Below are 19,301 nucleotides of genomic sequence, written 5' to 3' on the forward strand. Positions count from 1 at the left end.
TCTATTCCTGGATAGTTAGCATGCTATAATGGAAGCTACTGTTCTCGCATTAATAAAATATATATATACGTATATATTTTTTATCTTGCTGGGAGAGAAAAACCTGCCCAACGGTGATGTCACTGGTAGGCTGGTTTCTGAAGTGTCCCCAGCCATCCTCTGAGACACAGACTGAGTAGATTTTTTTTTTTACCATTTTATCATGAGCATTAGTGAGGACCGATTATATGAAGATAGGTTGAAAATTGGTGAAGTCGTCCTTTAAATTGTCATTGTCATCTGGGGAGGTCTGTTATGTTTGGGAAACTGTGCCTCATAAAAGTGATGTGTGCAGCAGGATGTATCTAATGGTACAACCGTGCCTGTCTCTCTCTCTACAGCTGCTGTCCTTCCTCCTGAAGATGAAGAGTGTTCTGGTGAGCAGCAGAACCTTCCAGCTGGTTCTCTACATGTGTTCCTCACTGGAGCTTCTCTCTGGACCCCAATGTCTCCCCAACACACCGGCCTTCCAGGCCCTGCTGTGTAACCTGGAGGTACAGTATAGGCCTAATATAAGGCATTTTTGCTTTTATTTTAATGTTGTTTTATGCTTTTGCTTTTCTTTTTTGCTTTATTGTTAAATTAGTTGTACTTTTTCTGTAATTCTTGCTCTATAAAGCACTTTGAGCTGCATTTCATGTCATGAAAGGTGCTATACAAATAAAGTTTATTATTATTATTAATATTCATTTAAAGATATAAACTGTAGAGTTGTGAGCTGTGAAATCAATTGGTTAAGACCAGTGGTTCTCAAACCTTTTCAAGTCAAGCACCCCCAAATGGTATAATTTGTATTTGACCACGAACCCCCATCTGATTTATGTTTTGTGCCTGGGGACCCCCAGAAGAGAATTATTCCAAATTTTCCAAATATTTGATATTTTTCAAACATTTAAAAAAAATAGCAGATGTACAAGCTTGTACATCTGCTATTTTTGTAAAGTGGGTAAGATTGTAATAGCCTGGTAAACCCTCCCTCTGGAAATCTCATTTCCATTTGATTTCAGAATGGAAATGAGATTTCCGGAGGGAGGGTTTACCAGGCTAAGATTGTAATGCTATATTAACCCATTAATACCTGGAACGCATCTGTGTCACTTTTAGATTTCTTTAGGCTATTCAAAAATAGCAGATATACAAGCTCATAAGAGTGCCGCGCTACGAGCTTGTAGATCTGCTATTTTTGAAAAATCGTGATATTTTTTTTTTCCCATTTTTTCCCGAAAAACTGTTAGGATTTAGAAAATGTTTAGAAGCGGCCTCAGGTCTTAATGGGTTAACTACTTTTGCAGGGGACCCCTTGGAACCCCCTCAAGGACCCTTGGAGGTCACCGGACCCCACTTTGAGAACCAATGATAAACTGATAAACTATAGAGTTGTGAGCTGTGAAAAGATGTTCTTTTCCCCCACATGCTTGTGAATTAAACATCTCTCTCTCTCTCCCTTTCTCTCCAGGTGTGGCAGAACACATCGGATAATCTGGACCTGTCGGTTCTAAATCACTTTTCTGACATGTTGAAAACATCAAGGTAACGTCCAGAGCCCCGCCCTTAAAACACTGATTCTCAACATTTAAAAAGAAAGAAAAATAATTTTCATCACTGTGTATTTCAAGCTTGTAGATCTGCTACGTCAGTGGTGGAAAAAGTACTCAAATTCTTTACTTAAGTAAAAGTACCAATACTGCAATATAAAAATACTCCGTTACAAGTAAAAGTCCAGAATTCAAAATTTACTTGAGTAAAAGTACAAAAGTACTGGCATCAAAATATACTTAAAGTACCAAAAGTAAAAGTACAAAAATATTTGAAAATAGCAGATCTACAAGCTCACAACGCGACGCGTTGTGAGCTTGTAGATCGGCTATTTTCAAATAGCCTATGTATAAAATAGGGTTAAAGTGGTTAATGCATGTTTCATTATATCATGATTTATATCTGAAAAGTAACTAGTCACTAAAGTTTTCAAATAAATGTAGTGGAGTAAAAGTACAATATTTGCCTCTGAGATGTAGTGGAGTAGAAGTAAAAGCATTGGAAATTGGAAATACTCAAGTAAAGTACAAATACCTCAAAATTGTACTTAAGTACAGTACTTAAGTAAATGTACTTAGTTACTTTCCACCACTGCGTTTGATGCTTTTGTGTGACTCTGTAGTGTGATCAAGGATGGCGTTGATTTAAGAAAAAAACACAAAAAGTTCAAATATGGAGATACTGTGCCGTGAGAGATTTCTGCCCGACAACAACGCTCTGAGGCAGAGTGATAGTAAACTAAACACAGTCACATGACTAAATGTCTCAAAGGCTGACGCAGCACAGCCGAGGAGAGACAACAATAAGCTTGTTGTTCAGGAGGAGGAGTTGCCGACAGACAGGCGGGTCTTAATCGTCAGCTCTGTCAACATCTGCTGCGAGCCGCCCGTCACCGCTGTTGTCACGGAAACAATCAAAACAAAAACAATCAAAGGAACGTAGCGCCGAATCAGTCCTCCACCGCGGTAGGGGGCAGCGTGACTGAAGGAGAGCTTGAATTGCTGGATTCCATGTGGGAACCGGCTTTGATTTGATATTCATGCACTCTCTCTTTCTCCCTCTCCCCCCCATCTCTCCCTCTCTCTCTCCCCCTCTCTCCCTTTCTCTCTCTCCCTACCCCCTCTCTCTCTCCCTCCTCCCTCTCTCTCTCTCCCTTCCCTTCCCCTCTCTCTCCCTCCCCCCCTCTCTCTCTCCCTTCCCCTCTCTCTCCCTCCCCTCTCTCTCTCCCTCCCCCCTTTCTCTCTCTCCCTCCCCCCTCTTTCTCTCTCTCTCTCCCTCCCCCCTCTCCCTCTCTTTCCCTCTCTCTCCCTGCATCTCTCCCTCCCCCCATGTTCTCCTAGTGGTGACAGTGGTACTGCAGAGGCCATGCACAGTGTGGGCCTGCTGTCTAAGCTGTTGTACCAGCTGTGTGATCCCAGTGTGAGCATGAGGAAGGTTCATCTCACTGCCTGTATCATCACACACCTCCTTAAGGGTCATTTTACCACCCTGGACATATCGAGGTACACACACACACACACACACACACACACACACACACACACACACACACACACACACACACACACACACACACACACACACACACACACACACACACACACACACACACAGGTAACCCTGCCTTTTACATTGACACGCAACAGAGGGGTTGGACATTAAACTAGATAGGCTTATGATTCTCAACCTTTTTTTTTCACTTCAAGGCAGAGTCCTGCACGGGTCCAATTTTGACAAGCCGCGCCCGCCCCGCCCCGTCTGTCAATAATCAGATCCGTAGACCGACCCGTCACCCCTGATTATATAAAAAAAATACAAACCAGACCCGCCAAACCAGTAAATAGCCTACAGACAATCACTTAATTTAAAAGTGTGTTAAAATGCTTTCAACACAAGATAGCAGCCGTCAACAATAGCGGTACATTCAGTGGTCAGGTTCGTTCAGAAATCTGCACGTCAAGTGAAGAACGGAGGAGCGAGCTTTCCATGTATAGTCGTGCGCGAGAACACATTTAGACTGTAGATCATACATGGGCAACTGGCGGCCCGAGGGCCACATGCGGCCCCCACCTTCACTTAATGCAGCCCGCAGGTTAATATCAGAATACTGATATATTATTGATTTCAGCTGTTACAATTCCAAACATGCAAACATGACCCACTTTAATGACTTCAGTCTGTATTAGTAGCTTAATGACTAGTATTAAAATTCTATTTACTTTTTTTATGTCCAATGTATTTGTATTGAAAGGGTAAGACCACTTTAGTTGAGGTTTGGGTTGTGTAGTTACCTTGCCATGATGTAACTCCAAAGGTGGGCAAGAAATAAAAAATAATTGCTCCATTGATTAGAAATTGATAATTCAAAATATGCTCGTCATTGACTTACATTGTACGGTAAAACAGCTCTCAAAGTCACTCTTTTAGCACATAAATGAACCCAAACATAGCTGATTCAGACAATATAGAGCATCACCAAACCCAGTACTGTTTGTTTTTTTAATAAAAATGTCAACTTCCTGTTTATTTTACTATTTGAAGATCTGGATCCGGATCCACCGATCCAGTCCGGGTTTTCTACTTATTAAAAATGGCAAAATCAACAGGAAGTTGACATTTTTATTTAAAAAAAAAACAGTACTGGGTTTGGTGATGTTCTATATTGTCTGAATCAACTTTGTTTGCGTTCGTTTTTGTGCTAAAAGAGTGACTTCGAGAGCAGTTTTACCGTACAATGTAAGTCAATGAGGAGCATATTTTGAATTATCAATTTCTAATCAATGGAGCAATTCTTTTTTATTTCTTGCCCACCTTTGGAGTTACATCATGGCAAGCTAACTACACAACCCAAACCTCTACCAAAGTGGTCTTGCCCTTTAAGTTCATAAAGTTAACATAAGTATAACTAAATGCATTTGAAATTAAATAAAAATGTTACTTTTCAGGATTCCAATTAAAATAAGCAAATAAAAAATCTGGATTCCTATTCAAAAATAGCAGATCTACAAGCTCAAAACGCGTCGCAGCGCAACGCGTTTTGAGCTTGTAGATCGGCTATTTTTGCTACTTTTGTGTGACATAGAATGGCCCGACAGTATATGCATCGTGGCCCTCTGGAATGAGTGTGGAAATATAGTGTCCCTCTCCATCATCCAAGTTGCATCACCCCTGCTGTAGATAGATAGATGAGTAACTAGGTGTTCTCCCTCCCTACTCTTCCACTGAGACATTTAGACCCCATGCCGTCGGGCAAGACACCTGGTTGACAACGTTAATAAGGTTATTGGAAGCAGGCGGCTCACCCGACTGGACACTAGCTACACCACCAGCTTTAGTGTAGCACTGTTCTCTCTCTCTCTCTCTCTCTCTCTCTCTCTCGTACAGATGTGACATTCCAAAGTTTCAGAGACACTGCCATCAGGCACTTCAGTGAAACATCAGTGGAGTGGATAGTCTAAGCATTGTGACAGAGAAGGATTTGCCGAGTGTAAAATTGTGCCAGGTGCGAATTGGCCTCTTTTCACACTAGGCAAATCAGGCATGACAAAGGGGGGGGGGGGGTTCTGGAAAAGTGAAGAGAAGTTACATATAAAACATTTTAAAGGATTTTATGTATCACATTAATATTGTGGACATGCAGTATTGCGATGTTCGTCGTTATCGGGCCAGAGCATGGAAGATGTTATTGGAATCATAGCTGTGATGGTGTTTTGTGTTTGGTTCAGGATCGGGCTGTTCCTGGTCTACACGCTGCCCCCTGCTGGTGGGAGTGAAAGTGAAAGCTGTGGAGTCTCTGACAGGGTTCACGCTGAGGATAGCACAGGTACAGTACACTTATTACAATAGTACCCCCAAACACCCTGACCGCTAAAGCATTACACACATTTACTGTACCCTCAAACGTTCATTCAAAGTCGCAGAAAGCCCTAATGTTCTCTGTAGTACAGTGTGTGTCGCTTGCCAAAAAGAACAGATCTGCAAGCTAACGCGTCGCAATGATACTGAATCAATTGCTTGATTCAGTATTTAGATATTTGATATTCATTCTGTCAGACACGCCCCCTTCCTACACAAACCCATTGTAACTTCAAACTCCATGTTAACCATTTTAGATTCATTGAAAACACCCGTCCTTTGTTCTGGTGACTGATATTGTCCTTGTAATGTGTGAGGGAGGGGCCCCTCACATTAAAATATTATCAACATTATTAACACTTGGGGTGCCAGAGGTTTATTAAAATATTATACGTTGAGTGCCGGGATTTTTTACCATTTTTGAACCTTTTTCAAGTAGTCACAAAATATTTTCAGTGATCACCGTCCTCACGGTGATCCCCTCATTACACACATACAGGTCTCGTACAATCAGGGGGAAAAAAATTAAAACATTCGGTAATCCGTTCCATAGTTGCAGCCAGTTGAAAATAGTTAAATTAACATTGTAAAAATAAAAAAGTACACAGGAGCAGAGATACAGGCTTTTGAAGTCATAAGTTAACCAGGAAGTGGATTGGAGTCTAAATCTTCGAACAATGATATCTCAACGTTAGTACGGCCAAAACCGTATATATACGGTTTTGGCACCCAATGTGTTAAACATTAAACACATTATCAAAATACTGAATCAAGCAACTTCAAAACTGTCTGGGGTGTCATCCTGTGTCAGTGTGTGGTGACTCACATGTGTGTTTGTCCTGTGTGTAGTGCAGACCTCAGTGTGTGTGTGTGTGTGTGTTTGTCCTGTGTGTAGTGCAGACCTCAGTGTGTGTGTGTGTGTGTGTGTGTGTGTGTGTGTGTGTGTGTGTGTGTGTTTGTCCTGTGTGTAGTGCAGACCTCAGTGTGTGTGTGTGTGTGTGTGTGTGTGTGTGTGTGTGTCCTGTGTGTAGTGCAGACCTCAGTGTGTGTGTGTGTGTGTGTGTGTGTGTGTGTGTGTGTGTGTGTGTGTGTGTGTGTGTGTGTGTGTTTGTCCTGTGTGTAGTGCAGACCTCAGTGTGTGTGTGTGTGTGTGTTTGTCCTGTGTGTAGTGCAGACCTCAGTGTGTGTGTGTGTGTGTGTGTGTGTGTGTGTTTGTCCTGTGTGTAGTGCAGACCTCAGTGTGTGTGTGTGTGTGTGTTTGTCCTGTGTGTAGTGCAGACCTCAGTGTGTGTATGTGTGTGTGTCCTGTGTGTAGTGCAGACCTCAGTGTGTGTATGTGTGTGTGTCCTGTGTGTAGTGCAGACCTCAGTGTGTGTATGTGTGTGTGTCCTGTGTGTAGTGCAGACCTCAGTGTGTGTGTATGTGTGTTTGTCCTGTGTGTAGTGCAGACCTCGGGTCCAGCCTCTCCCGTTTGGACCAGGAACCAGCTGTTACTCTCTCTCTGTGACCTCCTGACCTCGGACGACCCTTTGACCACAGAGTGAGTTATACCGTAGCCCAGGGGTCTTCAACAGGGGGTCCGGGACCCCTAGGGGCTCTTCAGAGTTACTACAGGGGGTCCGCCAAATCTTTGTGTGATATGATTTTTTTCTTTTTTTTTTTTACATTAACCACTTGAACCCTAGCATCCCTTTTCTAAGGAGAACTTTAGCCAAAAATAGCAGATCTACAAGCTCACAACGCCTCGCAGCGCGAGAGATCGTCTTGTAGAGCGGCTATTTTTGGCAAAGAGTTATAGGTGTAGTGGGAAAAAAAGAGCACAAGTTAAGTTTATCTGAAACACAATGTTATGCTTCATCTCTCTCTCAGCTAGGGGGTCCTTGGCCTGGAAACGTTGCAGACCCTCTGAGCTTTAAAGCCTTTATGATGCAAGATTTTGGGCTTCCGATCCCGATGCCTCGCAATGCGACGCGTTGTGAGCTTGTAGCTAAAAAATCACACCCAGTGTGAAGTGGGCGGTGATGTGTGATTCACTTAAAAAAAAACAATAAATGTGTTTTTTTTAAGTGCATAGTCCTATTTATAGGGCTATGCACATGTGTCATGTTTCCCTAGCCAATCACAGTCCTGAATAGACTGTGATTGGCCAATCACGGTGCAGGGTTAGGGGGGTACACTGGTGGCCAATCACAGCGCAGGATTTGGTGTGCAAATATCCAAACCTCACATATAGGGGCGGTTTCACCGCCCAAAAACAAGACCAGGAGACCTGGTTCTGCCAGACCCAGAATCAGTACTTTATAAGATCAGAGCACTACGTCACCGGACTTCACATGACGTGTCAGCCTGTGTCTATGCCCATGTATGGACGGAAGGGGGACAGACTTTTTTGGCTGGGGCCGGAGGACAAAGTGACCATGCCCATGTATGGACGAAACAGGTACAAAGCCTCATGTAAGCCCGACCCCTTGGGTCTGGCAAAAATAAATAAGCCTATATTGACATGGCCAAAATAGGGCCAGGTTTATCACCAGAGCCATTTGTTTTATCTGCCCCTTGGAAATGCAGGTTCCACACAGAGATTCCAGACCAATATCTACACAGTGATATTAGTCTGGCCATGCCAGGCTAGTGACTTTATACATTGTCAGATACTTGAATGTGTCCTTATATTATCATCACTTTACCCAAATACATTATATATTAAATACATTATATTATCATCACTTTACCCAAATACAGCTCAAGTGGAGTTACGAGGTTTTTGAATATTAATGTGGAGATTTTTTTTTCTTCATTTTTTCGTGACAAAATTGTTTTTAAAAACATAAACAATGTCTGGTTTATTTTTTTTGAATTCTCACATGGAATTTGGATGAGGCTGGAGCCTTGCCTTTTTTCCTTTTATATTTGATATATTTAACTTCAATGTTATAATGGAAGTCAATGGCAGTCAGATCAGGCTGAAACCTTGCCCAAATATGGAGTCATTATGTCATAGTTGACTGACGTCACAGATTGGTCACATGAAGTCTGAAATCCACATGAGGCCACGCCCCTTATTGGACCCCGTGTTATTTATATTATTTATTTGTTGCTGTTGTTAGTCATGGCTTCCAGTTCCCACCTGATGTCATGTGTGAGTTCTGATTGGTCCAGATCGTACTGAATAACTGCTAGCTTGCATAACGTCTTCAGACTAGGACTTAAGTCTAACATGTACAGGTCATCAGGTCCGTTTTCTCCTCCAAAGAGGATGATACGATCTCCCACAATAAAACAGCACATCAGATACATCCCACACGGTCTTTTCCCTTTGGGCTCAACCCTCTTCCAGGAGAAGGTCTTTGGACTGAATTTCCACAGATCATTGAGGGTAGTATAATTACTTCCACCAACTATATACAGCTCTCCATTGTAGGTAAAGGCTGAATGACCAAAGCGTCTTTCTGAAAGAAGCTGTGCAGAAGGTGTGTTCAGCCAGCAGTTGGTCTCTGTGTCAAACACTCTGATGATGTTGTTGTTGTAGCCGGCTCCGTCCCCAAATACAAACATCTTTGTACCGATGATGGTGGCAGAGATATGTGATGAAGCAGGAGGTGGAATGCCTCTGGTGTTAATTAAAGACCAGACCATTGTGGTGGTGTCCAACTTGTACATATCATCATAGTAGCCAGTCCTATTGGATCCTCCCCCATGGATAAACATGACCTTCCCCAAGACACAGGCTGTGTGGTTCCACCTCTCCTCTGGAACAGTTCCAGAAACCTTGGGCTTGAACCATCTGTGGGCGTCGACATCAAATGCATACAGCACGTTGCGGTATTTACTTGTGTCATATTTATAACCCCCCCAGATGTAGATTATATCTTCTATCAGCACAGCTGTGTGGCCGCTGTGATTGGATGGAACCTCAATGTGAAATTCTCCTCTTCCAGTTGTCACTGGGGTCAACTTCCTCCAGCGTAAAGCCACTGTGTTGAAGATGTGAACATCAATCCGATCCTTGTGGATGTTATGGTACCCTCCAAATGAGTAGACTTTGTCTCCCACGGCAACAGCAGCTTGACCGCCTAACACTGGTCCTCTGTTCAGATGCAGCGTCCAGTAGAACATTTCTCACAACAGCTCCTCTAGGGATCAAATTAGAATCTTCAAGTCTCGTTGTGTAACAGAATGGAGTCCTAATGTGTGCTCTACCACTTATATTGGTTCAGTGGCACAAGTGTCATGCAAAGTTTGACCAATCCACTGATGGGTTGGACTGGCCAATCAAGGAAGTCGACGCCTGTTGATGTCCCTAATATGGTAAATTGATCATCATAGCAACCCCAGCCAGACAGGCTCTACACCGCAGACAGACAGGCTCTACACAGCAGACAGACAGGCTTGTAGATCGTCTATTTTTGGCAAAGAGTTATAGGTGTGGAGGGAACTAGACCAGGAGACCTGGTTCTGCCAGACCCCTAGTGGTTGAAATCTGAATATATGGATATGGTTGACTCAACGTGACATCATCGGAAATGACAAGACACCCTCATCAGACCGTATATAAAGACACGCAGACTCAGAGAGAGGCCACAATCAATTTCACTTTGTTTTGAGACACATTCAACCAAGAGAGAAGCCAGATAATAACGATGTCAGCCGGATATGAAGAGAAGATAGTCCAACACAACAGGAAAAGAGGGACAGACCGACCGACGGACCGACAAAGCCTCCTGTAGTTTATCTGAAACAATTTTATACAATATAAAGGGGGTCCCTGCTTCATCTCTCTCTCAGCTAGGGGGTCCTTGGCCTGAAAACGTTGAAGACCCCTGCCGTAGCCTTCATCCACATTAACTCATTCACTGCTAGACTTATTTCTGGCTGCGTTTTCCCAATGCCAGAGATTTTGATAAAAGTACATAGGAGCCGAGATACAGAATTTTTGCCAGACCCAGGGGGTCGGCCTACAGGAGGCTTTGTCTGTCGGTCGGTCGGTCTGTCCCTCTTTTCCTGTTGTGTTGGACTATCTTCTCTTCATATCCGGCTGACATCGTTATTATCTGGCTTCTCTCTTGGTTGAATGTGTCTCAAAACAAAGTTAAATTGATTGTGGCCTCTCTCTGAGTCTGCGTGTCTTTATACACGGTCTGATGAGGGTGTCTTGTCATTCCCGATTCAATTCAATTCAATTTTATTAAAGTGTCAAATCACAACAAGTTGTCTCAAGACACTTTACATGTAGAGAAGAGACCCGACAGTCCCACCCTGAGCAAGCAATTTTGCGACAGTGGCAACGAAAAACTCCCTCTTAACTGGAAGAAACGTCAGGCAGACCCTAGGCTCTAGGGTGGCGGCCTTCTGCCTCGACCGTGTCGGGGGAAAGAAGAGAGAGAGAGGGAGAGACAGAGGAGAGACAGAAAGTGATACAGTACAAGTAGTAACAATAACAATAGTAGCAAATATAATAGTGTAAGATAGTATATGATAATATAATATAGTACAGCAATAATGTGTATGCAGTATATAATGGTATAATATAAGAATGGTAAGATCATATACAGTATAGTGTAGTGGTATAGTGTAGTGTAGTAGAAATCCACGGTCGTGCTCCATGGAGAAGCCCGGTCCGCAGTCACAGTCTTGAGCCGCAGCTGGGGGTCCGTAGTGACAGTCCATGGGACTGCGACGTGGGAGACAAAAGAAACTCCGGGGAGCGGGTCCCCGGGCGTAGAATTAGTGGTAGGCCTTACTAGAGCGTGAATCCGTACAGGGTTAATTACAATTGTACCAATGGGACACAAACCCACCCAACCAAAAGGGAGGACGAGAGGAGAGAGGAGAAAGGGGGGAGGTGGGGGGGAGAGAGGATGAGTATAGGGTGCTGTACTATATTATATTATCATATACTTTTTGGGGGTTTCCTGGAGCCGTAAGCATTTTTTCATACTGTGGACGCAATGGTGTTCTGGCTGGTTTATAGGGCTCGATGAGTTCTTTGAGATATACTGGTGCCTGTCCATTGAGAGCCTTGTATGTGAGGAGGAGAACTTTAAACTCTATTCTGTATTTAACCGGGAGCCAGTGCAAAGAGGCCAATGAAGGAGTGATATGATCTCTTCTTCTGGTTCCTGTCAGTATGCGCGCAGCGGCATTCTGGACTAGCTGCAGGCTATTTAGGGACTTACTTGGGCAGCCTGATAATAAAGCGTTGCAATAGTCCAGCCTAGAAGTAACAAATGCGTGAACAAGTTTTTCTGCATCATTTTGGGACAGAATGTGCCTAACTTTTGCAATATTACGCAGGTGAAAAAAGGAATTTCTTGAAATTTGTTTTATGTGGGACTGAAAGGACATATCTTGGTCAAATGTGACTCCCAGATTATTTACAGTGGCCTTGGAGGTCAAGGTAATACCATCTAGGGTAAAATTATCATCGGCTAATTTATCTCTGAGGTGCTTAGGGCCAAGTACAATAACTTCAGTTTTGTCCGAGTTGAGGAGTAGGTAATTACGGGTCATCCAACTCTTGATGTCTATAAGACATGCTTGAAGTTTAGCCAGTTGATCCGTTTCATCTGGCTTCATCGATATATATAATTGTGTATCATCTGCATAACAGTGGAAATGTATAGAGTGTTTCCTAATTATCTCGCCTAAAGGAAGCATATATAGAGTAAATAGTATTGGTCCAAGTACAGAGCTTACAAACTGAAATTGGTCCGACAGATAGGACTCAAACCAGTTCAATGCAGCACCCTTAATGCCAACCAAATGCTCTAGTCTCTGCAACACAATATGGTGATCGATAGTATCAAATGCAGCACTGAGGTCCAACAAAACCAGTACAGAGAGAAGGTTGTTATCTGATGCAATCAGGAGGTAATTTGTGACCTTCACCAATGCCGTCTCAGTGCTATGGTGTGCTCTGAATCCTGACTGAAAAGCTTCAAATAGCTTGTTGTTATGTAAAAAGTCACATAACTGCTTGGCGACTGCTTTCTCAAGGATTTTAGAGAGAAATGGAAGGTTCGATATAGGTCTATAGTTAGCCAAAATGCCTGAGTCGAGAGTAGGCTTCTTGAGGAGAGGTTTGATGACAGCTACCTTAAAGGACTGTGGTACGTAGCCCGTTACCAGAGACATATTGATCATATCGAGTAGGGATGCACCAACCGGGGTCAGGACCTCTTTAAGTAATTTAGTTGGGACTGGATCCAAGAGACAGGTCGTTGGTTTGGAAGATGTGATCATTAAAGTAAATTCGGAGAGCTCGACCGGAGAGAAACTGTCCAAATATACACTATGTCGTACAGCCACTTCTGAGGATATTACATCGGAGGGTGGTCCAGTAGGGGCTGAGAGTAGTAGGTTATCAATACTATCTCTGATAGTATTGATTTTACCATTGAAAAAAATCTCCCTGCTGCTAAGGGATATAGGAATACATGGATCAGTAGAGTCATGACTTTTTGTCAATTTGTCAAAAAGGAACCTATGGTTGTTTTTGTTTTCCTCTATTAAGGATGAATAATAGGTGGCTCTGGCATTGCAGAGAGCCTTCCTATATATTTTAAGGCTGTTTTGCCAGGCTATACAGGATTCTTTCTGTTTGGTTGAACGCCATATCTGTTCAAGCTTACGTGACGTTCGCTTGAGATTTTTAGTTCCAGAGTTATACCATGGGGCTAGCCTCTGTTTCTTTATTACCTTCTTTCTTAAAGGAGCAACAGAGTCAAGCGTTGCCTGAAGGGAGCCTGTGACACTATCAACAAGGTGATCGACCTGAGAGGGGCTATAAGTATGGAGATCTTCAATTGTGTTGGAATATACTGAGTTGATGGCTGATGGTATTGCTTCCTTAAATTTGCCCACAGCACTATCGGATAGATTTCTACCAAAGACATTTTTGTCCAATGGTGAGTAATCAATTAATGTAAAATCAAAAGTTATTAAATAGTGGTCGGAAAGGTTCTCATTATATGGGAAGACTATGAGATGTTCAATTTCAATACCATAGACCAAAACAAGGTCGAGGGTATGGTTGAACTTGTGAGTAGGTTTATCTATGCACTGAGAGAAACCGATTGACTCAATTAATGTAATAAACGCTTTACTGAGGCTATCGGTTACTACATCCACTTGGATATTCATGTCGGCAGCCAAAATGATTCTATCAGATTCTAGGACTAGACGTGATCTCGGTGTCTCGAGGAATATGAGCATTTGTGTGACTTGGTGGGGTGGCTGTATTTAGACAGACGTATTCTTGCTCACCCAGCCATGTTTCGGTAAGACAAAGTAGATCAAGATGGTTGTCTGATATGATTTCATTTACCAATACACCTTTATAGCGTAGAGATCTAATGTTCAGGAGTCCACATTTAATCATTTTGTTTTGTGGCACTACTGCATTAATTTTGATGTGTGCCAAGTTTTTATGCACAGCTCCTCGAACCCTTGGTTTCACATGCCTAGGGGGTCGAGTAGCTTCAATTGTTCTGATTTGTAGGGTAGGTGGCTGCTCTGTTGGAAGCACAGAGAAGCGTGTAGGACTGCAACTCTGCTTTCTGGTCCCAACTCTGGGTGGTCATAGTTTATTGATAAACTCGTCTATATTTCTAGAGATGAGCGCCGCACCATCCCAAGTTGGATGTATGCAGTCTCTCCCCATCAGACCAGTTTTCCCCTCGAAAGTTTGCCAATGATTTATAAAGCCCACGTTATTATCTGGACACCACCTTGATAACCAGCGGTTGAATGAAGACATACGGCTGTACATCTCATCACCAATCATATTTGGCAGGGGACCAGAGAAAACTACGGAGTCCGACATTGTCTTTGCGTATGTGCATACTGACTCAACATTTATCTTTGTGATCTCAGATCTCTTAAGTCGTGTGTCATTGCCACCGCAGTGAATTACAATTGTATCATAACGTTTATGTTTACTTTTAGCCAGCATATTTTAATCTGATTCGATGTCGCCCGCTCTTGCCCCGGGGATGCATTTGACTATGGTCCCTGGTGTCACTAACTTCACGTTTCTCATTATAGAACTACCAATAACCAGAGTTGTATTCTCAGTGACACATGGAGGGGGCGTGTCACAGAGTGGAGCTGACGTCTCATTGCTAAACTCAACGGGTGTAGCAGCGAGTGGGGAAAATCTGTTTGAAACGTGTGGTTGGTGTCCCGTGTGCTTTTGTTTTTTTTACTACGCTTACGACCAGGAGCAGTCACCCAGCCGTCTTGGGTCGTAGGGTGCGTGTGGGGACTATGATCAGTCGCGGTCGGTGACCGTGGCTGGTAACGTCCCCCTGTTCCCTGTTGCATGGGAGCAGAGGCTAGGCTAAAGTGATCACCGCTAGCTATGGTTTCCTCCAGCAGACAGAGCCTCTCCTGCTGCGCTGCAAACACACTGCACTTGTTGCATACATCCGTACATCCAATAAAGTCGTCGGAGTTGTAACTATACATGTGGCAAACAGCACAGTAGAGAGGATGAGAGCGAGACGGGAACCCGGGGGGGGAGGAGTGAGAAGCCATAGCCCAGCAGCCCAAGGTAGCCGCTAAGCTAAAGCTAGGCTAATTGTAAAAAAAAATACGTTTTTACGTTCTTGGCAGTATTGGTAATCTTACTTCTTACTACTATATAATTGACAAAAGCTCCGAAAGTTTGTCCGGGATCGCAAGCACAGGATCACTCCACATGCCTCCAAGACCCGCCACAGACTGTTGATCAGAGCTCTGGCTATGATTTAGGCATCTTACCCCACCTCCATCAGTGATCAGACTCTCGGCTGGATTGATTCTCTGATTTGCCTATCAGACCCTCAGCCTGATCTGGCAGGTTGCCATAGCAACCAGATACAGGAAGTCTGACCTCTTTATCACATGACCGAGGTTGGGAGGTTGGGAGGTTGGGACTAGAGTATTAGGGCCGCAAAGCAAATCGGGGAGGAGAGGAGAGGAGAGGAGAGGCCAGAGGGGCTGGACTTCGCATGACGTGTGTGCAGAGTGACTAGGCCAGTGCTGTCTGGACCAACCTCGGATCGGGCCTAGATGTGAGGGCCGCGAAGCGTTCTCACATCTAGTTGGAAATAATTACGATTTTTGGGCGGTGTAGCCGCCCCTATAAGTGGGGTTGGGACACCTCATTAGCTGTACTGTGATTGGCTCATTAGTACACCCCTAGCTGTACTGTGATTGGCTGACTCTATTGGCTGACTCTATTCAGCACTGTGATTGGCTAGCGAGACACATGATGACATTAATAACCTATAAATAGGATTATGCACTTCCAAAAATCCATTTTTTTTAAAAGTGAGCTTCCATCACTATGATGACCACTGTGATGACCACACCGCCCACTTCACTCTGTGTGTGATTTTTACGTTTTTGGCAGGGAATTAGTTAAGACACATTAAGACCTGAGGCCAATTCTACAAACAGTTTTCTGGAAAAACGTAGGTTCACTACGCCTCACGATGCGAGGCGTAGTGAGCTTATTTTCGCTACTTTCGTGTGACACTCGTGTGATGAAGTATAGGGCTTTAATTTACAAAAAAACATGGAGATACAAGGTTTCTGCCCGACAGTGACGATGTATAGTAACAAATAAAATGACACGGTGGCGGATTGAAAGGTATAACAACGCCTAGAGGCTTTCCACGTCTAAATGGGTTAAACCCTATATATGGTTGAGCGGAGTCCCTCAGGGCTCTATACTAGTGTGTTTTCTGTTATCGTGGGGAAAGCTTTCGCAGGAAAATAGCTGAGCGACAAACTCACAACGCGTCGCAGCACGACACGTGTAATAAGCTTGTCGATCGGCAATTTTCGGTGGAAGCTTTCCCCACAATATGGATGCTGGGGTTTAAAGCAGGGGTCTTCAACGTTTTCAGGCCAAGGACCCCCCAGTTGAGAGACAGATGAAGCAGGGATTGTATACAATTGTGTTTTTTGTTTTTTTTACTTGGTCTGCTGTTTTTTTCCCTCTACACCTATACGTCGTTGCCAAAAATAGCAGATCTACAAGCTCACAACGCCTCGCAGCGCGAGGCGTTGTGAGCTTGTAGATCTGCTATTTTTGGCTAAAGTTCTCCTCAGAAAAGGGATGCTAGTGGTTAATGTAAAAAAATATCTTAGAACAACGCTACTCAACGCTACTCAACCCGCGGCCCGTTACAATCTTAGTGATTTGCCAATTATTTGGGGGCCCACCTTTCAACAGGACCCTCAGGTTGAGAACCACTGCACATGGGGTAATTGAAGAGATTAACCCCTTGTTCCTCCTGGTTAGGCAGCAGAAGGCCTTGTTCCAGACCCTGGGCAGGGACTGGTTCCTGCTGTTCCTGCAGGCTCACCTGCACCCGTCCACCCTGCGTCATGCCCTGGTGCTGCTCACGCACCTCCTGGCCCGCCAGAGCCAGCAGGACGGCTTCAGAGAGGGCCTTCTGCCCGGGACCCTGGTAGACGGCATGGACGAACCCTTTGTCATCATGGGTACGTACTATCACTGGTGGAAAAAGTACTCAACATAATTACTTAAGTAAAAAGTATCAATACTGCAATATAGAAATACTTTGTTACAAGTAAAAGTCCGGAATTCAAAATGTACTTGAGTAGTATTGTCATGAAAATGTACTTAAAGTACCAAAAGTAAACGTACTCATTATGCAGAATGTCCCATTTCAAGTTTTCAAATGTATAAGCTCACAATGCGTCGCTATGCGACGCATTGTGAGCTTGTAGATCGGCTATTTTCAAATGGCCGAAATGTATATAGGGCTGAAGTGGTTTATGTATGTTTTGTAATAATAATCTAAATCTACAAAGTAACTAGTAACTAAAGCTTTCAAATAGATGTAGTGGAGTAAAAATACAATATTTTGATCCGAGATGTAGTGGAGTAGAAGTAAAAGTATTGGAAATTGGAAATACTCAAGTAAAGTACAAATACCTCCAAATTGTACTTAAGTACAGTACTTAACACATTGATTGCCTGAGTTATTTCAGATTTTTTGCAGTTTATTGCCAGAGATTTTTCATTGAAAAAAAAAATGTACTCAGGAGCTGAGATACAAAATTTTAAAGTTTTAAGTTAACAAGGAAGTGGATAGGAGTCTAGATCTTCGACTAATCATATCTCCTTGGTCTTTGGGTCAAATAAAAAAATTAAAAAATTTAAAAATTTAAAAAAGATTTTTTTTTTTTTTTTGGGAAAAAAATTTTTTCCCTTTAAAACGAGTTAACTCGATCTAGGCAATCAAGTGATGGATTTTAAAAACGAGTAAAAACGAGTTAACTCGTTCTAGGCAGTCAATGTGTTAAGTAAATGCACTTAGTTACTGTCCACCACTGTGTACTATGTACAGTAATGTAGTAATGATGGACCAACCCTTTGTCATCATGGGTACTTACCAGTGGCGTAACGCAGAATCGCGGGGCCTCCCCGCGGGAGTTTCACGTGAGGCCCACCTGCCTGGTGGCCCCCCCGCACCGCATCGCTTGCTGCCCCTCCGTTACGCCACTGGTACTTACAGTACAGTATTATACACGTTGTTTACACCTCAGTGGCAAGTAGAACATGTGTGGAACATACCTACTGTAAGCCCATTTAATTGAAACACACACACTCCCTGGAGGCCAGAGCAAAACCTCTGCCCCAAAACCTTCACCTCGGCCTGTTATAGTGCCACCAGGAGGCCGATTTTTTCATATTACTCCTACATATTTTGTCCAAACATCGGCTACTACTCGTGCAGATTTTCAACACTCCCGCAAATCAACATATTGTGTTGGTGCAATAAATTCATACAATGCTGGCCCACCATAACCTACCTGGCCTGGCGGAGACCTGTGTGCTCCCAGGAGCACATTTTCTCTAAGTTAAGTTAACATGAGTATTTAAATGTTTTACTTTTTCTACTTCTACGCTCTACCACTAGACAACCTGCGGGATGACTCCTGGTCTTATGAGTGCCTCAGCTCCACGTGTCCGGGCTTCCATGTTCTGCTGGAGCTGCTGGTCAGCCAGTGTCACCTGGCCCAGGTGTACGGAGCGCTGGCTGCTCTGCTGCTGGGGACCACGGCCAGCACATCTGCAGGGGTACAGTGTGTGTGTGTGTGTGTGTGTGTGTGTGTGTGGGTGTGGGGGGGGGGCAATTCAGCTATGACTCACATGCACATTTAACATTTTTAGATTCCTTTGGCAATTCAAAAATAGCAGATCTACAAGCTCATAGCGCGGCACCGAGTGCCACGCTATGAGCTTGAAGATCTGCTATTTTAGAAAAATCATGAAAAGTTGTGCAAATATTTGATTTTTTTCCCTTTTTTATGGCGCACATTTGTAACTCAAATCTTTGCTTCTGGGGGTTCCTGGAACTAAATATTTTACAAATGTTCGCTTTAAAAAATATATATAATCCAAGATTTTGCCACAAATCTTCACTATTTTTCAAAAATAGCAGATCTACAAGCTCATAGCGCGGCACTCAGTGTCACGCTATGAGCTTGTAGATCTGCTATTTTTTAATATCCAAAGAAATCTTAAAATGACACAGATGCGTTCTCGGTATTAATGGGTTAAATATATACATGTAAAAACTGCAAATGCTGACTCAAGTGACATACAATGAAGTCGAGTCAAATCGTTAAAAATAAATAAGTTGCGTAACGTCTCTGTCGGGTGGAAACTTCATTATGTCCAAAACTGTTACTTTTCAGGATTCAAATGCAGAAATAGCAAAAGTAGCAGATCTACAAGCTTGTGTTTCGAGCTTGTAGATCTGCTACTTTTGATGCTTTTGTGTGATGCTGTAGTGTGATCAAGTAGGGCATTAATTTACTAAAGGAAGAGATAAGAGGTTAGTGCC

General features: G+C 43.3%; 1 protein-coding gene across 5 annotated transcripts in view; it reads left to right on the plus strand.

Annotated features, from left to right (window-relative positions):
* The window catches only part of wdfy4 (WDFY family member 4), a 171,253-nt gene that overhangs the window by 59,017 nt on the left and 92,935 nt on the right, over positions 1-19,301 (plus strand). For 4 of the 5 annotated variants that reach the window (XM_080450395.1, XM_080450396.1, XM_080450392.1 and 1 more), the window contains exons 28-34: positions 381-533; positions 1,496-1,569; positions 2,916-3,077; positions 5,301-5,398; positions 6,874-6,970; positions 16,724-16,926; positions 18,372-18,532. In XM_080450395.1, the coding sequence (XP_080306521.1) occupies positions 381-533; positions 1,496-1,569; positions 2,916-3,077; positions 5,301-5,398; positions 6,874-6,970; positions 16,724-16,926; positions 18,372-18,532 (948 nt within the window). Of the gene's footprint in view, positions 1-380; positions 534-1,495; positions 1,570-2,915; positions 3,078-5,300; positions 5,404-6,873; positions 6,971-16,723; positions 16,927-18,371; positions 18,533-19,301 lie in introns of all 5 variants that reach the window. The other variant, XM_080450394.1, reaches the window with a different exon arrangement.

The sequence above is a fragment of the Gymnoscopelus braueri genome (assembly GCF_963280865.1).
Source record: "Gymnoscopelus braueri genome assembly, chromosome: 14".
NCBI lineage: Eukaryota > Metazoa > Chordata > Actinopteri > Myctophiformes > Myctophidae > Gymnoscopelus > Gymnoscopelus braueri.